Source organism: Leucopleurus acutus, assembly GCF_964270905.1.
Source record: "Leucopleurus acutus genome assembly, chromosome: 8".
NCBI classification, from domain to species: domain Eukaryota; kingdom Metazoa; phylum Chordata; class Mammalia; order Artiodactyla; family Delphinidae; genus Leucopleurus; species Leucopleurus acutus.
In genome coordinates this window covers 103,516,501-103,524,662 of record NC_139151.1, presented here as the reverse complement: position 1 = coordinate 103,524,662, position 8,162 = coordinate 103,516,501, and the positions used below count along the sequence as shown (strand labels likewise).

Genomic DNA, 8,162 nt, shown 5'->3' with positions numbered 1-8,162 from the left:
CACTCTCCCCGCCCCAATACGGAAGCGGAGGGGTACCCGGGATCCGACCGCTAGTGGGTCCAGGCCATGGGGCAGCGCAGGGCTGTGGGGAGCGCGGAGGCGGCGTCCGTCCGGCTTCCTCTTGTGCTCACCGCGCTGTGGGCCGCGGCCGTGGGCCTGGAGCTGGCCTACGTGCTGGTACTGGGTCCCGGGCCGCCCCCACTGGGACCCTTGGCCCGGACCTTGCAGCTTGCGCTGGCAACCTTTCAGCTGCTCAATCTACTGGGCAACGTGGGGCTCTTCCTGCGCTCGGACCCCAGCATCCGGGGTGTGATGCTGGCCGGCCGTGGTCTGGGCCAGGGCTGGGCGTGAGTGGGGCACGGGATCTGGCGGGGGGAGAAGCGGGAGCTTTGGGCAGGGGGAGGGCCTCAGGACCTGAAGATGTTAGAACCAGTTTACAGTAAGATCCGCTTGAACCAGACGGCAGAAGGAGTATCATTCATCCACTTACAAATATTTGAGTACCTACTACGTGCAAGGTACTATTCCAGGCACTGGAGGTACAATAAAACATATTCCTGATTTCAGGGAGGGGGCAGATGATAAACTTTAGGCGTAATAAATCAGAAAATAATGTAGAATGTTAGAAGGTGTTGGTGGTAAGGAAACAGAAAGAGCAGGATAAAGGAGACTCAAATTGCAGTTTGAAATAGGGTGGTCAAGGTAGGCCTCATTGAGAAGGTGGCATTTGAGCAAAGACTTGGAGGGGGGAGAGTTAGCCACAGTCATCTGGGGGAAGAACGTTCCAGGCAGAGGGAACAGATGATGCAAAGACTCTGAGGCATTTGTTTGCCCAGCATGTTCCAGGAACAGCAAGTGTGGCCAAAGTGGAGTGAGGGGGGAGAAGTCAGAGACATAAAGACCTTGTAAGACCTCGAAGACTTTGCTTTTTACTAGAAGTGAAACGGAGAGCCATTGGAGGGTTTTGAGCAGAGGAGGGACATGACTTAGATTTTATTTACTTGATTTATTTTTTTCTTGGCCGTGCCAGGGATCGAACCCGGGCCCTCGGCAGTGAAAGCGCGGAGTCCTAAGCACTGGACCTCCAGGGAGTTCCCCTGACTTAGATTTTAAAAGGATCAGTCTGGCTGCTGGGGTGAGACTACACCAGTTGGGACAAAGGTGGAGTCAGGGAAGCCAGGCAAGAGGCTGTTGCAATAATCCAGGGGGGAGCTCATGGTGACTTGGACGGAGGTGGTAACAGTGGAGGACAGGAGAAGTTTGCTTCTGGATGTTAGAGACCAGAGAAAGGCCTCAGGACTGGGGCTCTCAGAGCTGGAAGAGCCCTCAGACCTGCTGTGCCAGGAATGGAAGGGCCTGGGAAGTGGTGTTTAGCCTGCATTTACCTGTGAAGAACCTGAAGCTTAGAGAGGGCAGGGGCTGTGCCTGCTTCCCCAGGATGGGCTCAGGGGCTGACCGGGCATGAAATGGGGCATTCAGAGCTGCTGGGGGAACTGACCCTGTGGTTCCTTCCCTGCAGTTACTGCTACCAGTGCCAAAGCCAGGTGCCACCGCGCAGCGGGCATTGCTCTGCCTGCCGCATCTGCATCCTTCGCCGGGACCACCACTGCCGCCTGCTGGGCCGCTGCGTGGGCTTCCACAACTACCGGCCCTTCCTGTGTCTGCTGCTTCACGCCGCAGGCGTCCTGCTGCACGTCTCTGTGCTGCTGGGCCCTGCCCTGTCGGCCCTGCTGCGAGCCCACACACCCCTCCACACCGCCGCCCTCCTCCTGCTGCCCTGGCTCATGCTGCTCACAGGTGGGGGGCCGGGGAGGCCTCCACAGAGAGGCAGAGGCCCATTCTGGTAGGCGATGGGATTTCCGCCTGGTTCTCCAGGCAGCGCCCTGGGGACCTAGTCCCCACGTCAATTACAGGAGGTGAAGGGAGCCTGGTATTCACTTGGGTGTGCAGTCTGGTAAAATACAGGGCCTCAGCATAGGTACAGGGTTCTGGCTGAGAGACTCAGGGGAGGAAAGACTAGTGGGATTTCACCTAGAGGGGGATAGGACGGTGAGAGAGCATTCTAAGTGGGGGGCATTCGGAGCTAGGGGAGCAGTGTGAACAAAGGCTTGGAGGTTGGGCACGGAGTAGTGAAGGCATTTGGTGGGAATTGTGAGAATTAAGGCTAGGGCAGTAAGTGAGGACTGGATGGTGGAGGGCCTTGAATGGAGTGTGAGGACTTGGTCCTTACTTGACTGGGCAGTGGGGAGCCAGTGAAAGTTACAGGCAGGGGAAGGTCCAGTCTTTGGAAGTGGGGAGGGGATGTTTTGAATCAGGAGACTGATTGAGAGGCTGTGTTCTGGTTGACACTTTCTTCTGACACCACCCAAGGTAGAAACCCCACTGTTGTTTTTTTTTAAACATAATAATTATTATTATATTTTTGAAGATGTTGGGGGTAGGAGTTTATTAATTTATTTATTTTATTTTTGCTGTGTTGGGTCTTCGTTTCTGTGCGAGGGCTTTCTCTAGTTGCAGCGAGCGGGGGCCACTCTTCATCATGGTGCGCGGGCCTCTCACTATGGCGGCCTCTCTTGTTGCGGAGCACAGGCTCCAGATGCGCAGGCTCAGTAGTTGTGGCTCACGGGCCTAGTTGCTCCACGGCATGTGGGATCCTCCCAGACCAGGGCTCGAACCCGTGTCCCCTGCATTAGCAGGCAGATTCTCAACCACTGCGCCACCAGGGAAGCCCCCCACTGGTTTTTTATACTTTGTTCTCTGCCCCCCAAAACGCTTCGGGCTTGCTTTTCCCTGACTCCTTCCTCCTGACCTGTCCACGGTCCTCTCTGTAACCTTGTCCTGCAATTACTAAACTCCCTGACAACTCTGAATAGTGGCTCTGTCTCATCCTATCCAAGCCCGGCTCTGTCCCCAGGACCCCCTCCCTGCAGCCCAGGGGGCGTCTTGGGAGGCCCAGTGGGGCTGTCAGGGTTTTCCTGTGCCCACACTGGCTTCCTGAGCAGCCCTCCTCTGCCCTCCTCATGACCCCCCTGCCTCCACTGAGACTCAAGCCCTCCAGCTGCTCCTGTCTGCATGCTCCCAACCCCCGGTCATCCACAATCTCCCACTCGCTCCCCGCAGTCACCGAAGACTTGGGCTCCGGCCCCTCATCTCCCTCTCAGCCCCGGGCCTTGCTGAAGGCATAGGTATCTGAAAGCGTGGGTGAATGGCCCCAGTCGCTCAGCTTCTTGACCTTCTCCTCCCCTCCTCCCTTCCCCTACTCCCACATCCCCACCCCAGTCGTGTCAGAATCCAAAATGTGTCACCTCCCAGAGCACCCCATGTCACCCCTCTCTCTGCCCCCACCGCCTCTCCTATCTATCTCTCATTCTGTGCTCCGCGACCCCCCTCTGGAGCTCCTGGCCCTCACCTTTCTGTCCATCAGCACCTTCCCCCTTCACCACCCCAGGTCCAGCGTAGCGCCCTCATTTCCACCAGCCTTCCGCAGCATCTCGTCTCAAGACTTTTTGCTCCGTCTTCCTTCCGCTGTGCCTTCCTGGCTTCTCTGTGTCTGCCCTTGGCTGCGGAGAGCTGCCAGAGATGCCTGGTACTATGTGGCAGTCGGTGTCACGTCACGTTCATGGCTGCTGACCTCAACAGGCCCTCAGCGGTGCCTGGCTGCCCTGGTTTCTCATAAGCTTCCTCCCCCTAATGGCTGCAGCTCAAATCTTCCCACTTTCCTGTCCTCCAAGCCCCAACCTCTCCTGAAAATACATCACAGAGGAAATTAGTCATCAGATGGCACGTCCAGAATTGGCTGTCCCGTCCTGGAGGCAGAAGCTCACTGCCCCGCCTTCTCCTGGTGCCCGACCCCTCCTCCCTGCTGGGAGCCCTCACACCGTGGGTCGCTTCTCCTCCTGCCAGTCCAGGCTCCCTCCACTGGCTTCCTTTGGGTTTTCCCAGCTGGTACAAAGCCTCTCTTCACCCCACGTCCTCCTCTTCCAGCTCATGCCTTCGGGCTCTTCCATCAGCAGCCAAGTCAAAGGACTTGCCTGGGCTATAGGCTGCTTTTCCTTGCCTCCCACCCATTCCTCCACCTGCTCCAGACTGGCTTCTGCCCCCACCCGTCCTCCGAGACTGCCACAGTCCCCAGGCCTCTGTCTCCACAAAACCCAGAGGACCCTTCTGTGTTCTTTTCTTGCTTATGAGACCTTTCAGCCTCATAAAACTGCTGGCCTTCAGCCTCCTTAAAGGGCTCTATGCTTGACATCCCCGACGGCTTGTACTTTGGGGTTTCCTCCTTCCTTCCTGGTTTCCCTAGATCTGATCCCTAAGGACCTGGTTTCCGGGCTGAGGTCGAGATGCCCTTCTCATCTCCCTCCACACTCTGCCGGGTCTCGGAACCGCCTGGGTACCAACCGCTCACAAATCTGCGTATCCAGCCTGGGCTTCTCTGCTGAGCTTCCAGAACTGTCCACTCACTTGTCTCGCAGGCACCTCTCCATCCTGCCTCAGGACCTTCACACAGAATGTGTTCTCCCCTCTTCACTTAGCAAATACCTCCTTAACCTTCAGGCATCACCCAAAATATCCCTGTCAAAATAGATGAAGTTTATTTCCCTGAGCCTCTTAATAAGTTTCCATGTCATCTCCCCACCAGTAGGCTCTCTTTTTTTATTGGAAAAACATTCACGTAACATGAAACTCATAATTTTAACCATTTTCAAGTGCACAGTTCAGCTGCGTTTAGTATATTCGCAGTGTTGTGCAGCCATCACCACCGTCTAATTCCAGACCCTTTTCATCGCCCCCAGAACCCATTAAGCAGTCACTCCCTATTTCCCCCAGTGCCCCCAGCCCCTGGCAACCACTAATCTTCTGTCTCTATGGATTTGTCTGTTTGGGACATTTCATATAAACGGCACCATACGATACATAACCTTTTGTGTCTGCCTTCTCTCGCTTGACATCACATTTCATGGCATCTTGTAGTTCATTAGTTCACCTGATACTTACTGCCTTCTGTGGGTCAAGATGATGCAAGATGCTGTACTTTTGCATTGTCACACACATCATAGCTGTAATTAAGTAACTGAGACATGATCTCTTGAATGTCTGTCTGTGAGCTCCCTGAGGTCGGACATGCTACCTGCCATTCATCCTGGTATTCATAGGAGGTGCTCACAAGTTTGTGATGCATGAGTGAAAGTCGCATCTAGGGCAGGGGGCTGTGTCTGCCCGTTTCACTAGTGTGTTCCCATCAGCCGGCATGGGTTGGCCAGGGAGCAACAACTCAGTGTTTGCTGAGTGGAGGAATGCGCCCTGCTTCATGGTGGAGTAGGGGACGGGAGGAGGGCAGGAGCTGGGCTCTGGGACGGCTGGGGCCTGCTGCTTCTCCTTGACCCTCTCTGCTCTCTCCTTGCAGGCAGAGTGTCTCTGGCGCAGTTCGCGCTGGCCTTCGTGACCGACACGTGTGTGGCGGGTGCACTGTTGTGCGGGGCTGGACTGCTCTTCCATGGGATGTTGCTGCTGAGGGGCCAGACCACGTGGGAGTGGGCTCGGGGCCAGCGCTCTTACGACCTGGGCCTCTCCCACAACCTGCAGGCGGCCCTGGGGCCCCGCTGGGTCCTTGTCTGGCTCTGGCCCTTCCTGGCCTCCCCGTTGCCGGGGGACGGCATCACGTTCCAGACCACAGCTGATGTGGGACTCATGGCTTCCTGACTCCAGGAAGAGCCTGAGCTGTACAAGGAGTGGGGAACAGGAGAGGGGACTCAGATAACTCATTTCAGGCCCACCCCCAGCCTCAGAAGGGGCGGCAGGCTGGTACGCTGGTACTTGATGCCTGCTTTCGGCAACTCCAGCCCCGCCCTTAGCCTTGCCCTTGCCCAGCTTGGACTCCTAGTGTCCAGGGCTTGGGCCCTGCGGCCCTGCCTCTATCAGTGGCCCCTGAGTACAGCAAAGGGTCTGGCAGGGGGCTGCTCGGCCTGCCCAGCTGCCCCTTTGCCAGGTTAATAAAGTGCCCACTTGGTTCTTGGACTCCCTCCGTCTCTGTGGGTTTCTGGACCTTCACTGTTTCCAGGGTTGCTGTTTTTGGTTCCTCTGACTGGCAGGCCTGGGAACCACAGAATGCCTGAGGGTGCGAGCAGCCAGGGCTCTGCCTCCTGCGGCCTTGGGGCGGGGGGTGGCCAGCAGCTTACGGCAGAATGTAGTGTTCCAGGGTATGAGAATCCAGAATTCTTCCCCAGGTTCAGTGCTTTATAGTTAGGAACATTTCACAGCAACAATTTCAGTGAACTTCTCTCCAGCTAACCTGGTGCACTGGGCAGCAATTATGTGGGTGATAAAGCTCTGAGAGTTGATGTGATAAGATCACATGGTAGTAAATGGAGGAGTCCGGATTTGAACCCAGACCTTTGTGCTTTCTCCTTCACCCTTGAACAGCCGAAAAAATCAAGGCAGAGAGATCAGGTGGGGCTGTTCAAGCATCTGTGCTGGCTGGATGGTGCTGAGAATGTTAAGCTCCTCCTCTCTGGACACTTCAGGAGCTACTTGTTAAACACTTTTATTTAAATATAGTAAATAAAATAAATAAATAAATATAGTAAATAGACATTTCCAGTTAAATGTGGCAGGTTTAAACATGTGAGTTTGTTTCCTCTTAAAATCTAAAATGATAGTAAAGAAATTAAAAATGATGTAAATTTACAAAGACAAAGAAAATAGGAGGGAGACAGCACTAGACCAAAGAGCCTGACAACATTCTGAAAGATGGAAAGTGGATAGAGGCTCATTTACTCTCTTAGAGAATTAGAAGTTGAAATTAAGCGTTCCCTTCTTGGAGGGGCTAAGAGGCAGCCCGATTACCCCCAGGAGCCCTGGAGAGGTTCACCGTGGAAGGCAAGGTTTGGGGCTGACAGAAGGGCCGGGACTGATTCAAGGTCTTTATGAGAAGCAGCTAGGTTGCCCCGCCCCCCAGGACCCACCTGACCCCTCGCTACCCCGCTGGGGTGGAGGCAGGGGCTTTTCGAAGAAGCTTTGCATCTCGGGGGGGCCCTGGGGAGGGTGGGGGTGAGGGACTGGACCAAAAATGGAGTTAAGCGAAAACCTACAAGTGCTGCTGGGAGAGGGGGGTAGTCCTTCAGTGACATGGCAGGCTTGCCTTCCAAGAACCCGCAGAGAAGCCCACCCTTCTGACAGGCCCCGCCCATGCCCACAAAGGTTTGAGCTGCTAAGACTTCTTTGTTTTTCTAAACAGCATGCTCTATTACTATTTTTTAACTCTGTTAGGAACTTGGTGTACCTATCACTTTGTGCCGTACATAAGCATTGGAAGACTTCTGTTTCCTCTACTGCTTTACCCCTCACCCTCCAGAATATCTTTTCTTGTTTTTTTTTTTATAGTGAAAAGATAAGGAAATATTTATAAAATAGAAACAACACCCTCCCCACCCCCATTTAAGAAATGGATACTGTTTCCTTTGAGGTCCCTGCTGTGCCCCTCCCTGGTAGAGGAAACACTGTGCTGTCTTCATCATCCCCTTGCTTTGCCCTGTGATTTTATTAGCTATGTTTGTACTGGTTTTGCATGTTTTTGAATTTTATATAAACGGAGCCACGCCATGTTTATTCTGATTTGCTTTTTCCTTCAATATTTCTAAGATTTATCCAAATTAACGTGTGTGGCTGTAGAGCGCTCCTTTTCCTTGCTGTATAGTGATCCATTGAATATACCACAGTTTTTTTCCTCTCTTGTCCCACTGATCATTTTATCCACCCCTGTGTATGATCTCCTAAGATCTACTTGGCCCCTGCTCTTCCATATAAATTTTAGAATCAGCTTGTCAAGTTCCACCAATAAACGCCCCCCTTGAAATTGTGACTGGAACCCAACTGAATCTATAGACCAGTTTGGGGAAAATCAACATCCACATGAAATTGAATTTTCCAGTTCGTGAACATGGTGTATCTCTCCATGTAATGTTTTCAATAAAGTTATGTATGTTTTCTCATAAAGATCATGCCTTTTTTGGTTAGATTTATTCTTATGTATTTGATATTGTGATGCTATCATTCATAGTTTATGAAAATAATTTTCTTATGTCCAGCAAATGTAAAACTTATTTATTTCCTTGAAAATTCTTCTGGGTTTTCTGTATTTATAATCATATCTATGAAAAGATAGT

General features: G+C 53.0%; 1 protein-coding gene across 1 annotated transcript; it reads left to right on the top strand.

Moving 5' to 3' along the window:
• Positions 1–42: 42 nt before the first annotated feature.
• Positions 43–5,993, top strand: ZDHHC24 (zDHHC palmitoyltransferase 24). Its single transcript, XM_082844620.1, has 3 exons — positions 43–347; positions 1,520–1,797; positions 5,405–5,993. The coding sequence occupies exons 1-3, from the start codon at positions 67–69 to the stop codon at positions 5,698–5,700; spliced, it is 855 nt and encodes a 284-aa protein (XP_082700746.1). The 5' UTR covers positions 43–66; the 3' UTR covers positions 5,701–5,993.
• Positions 5,994–8,162: the final 2,169 nt, after the last annotated feature.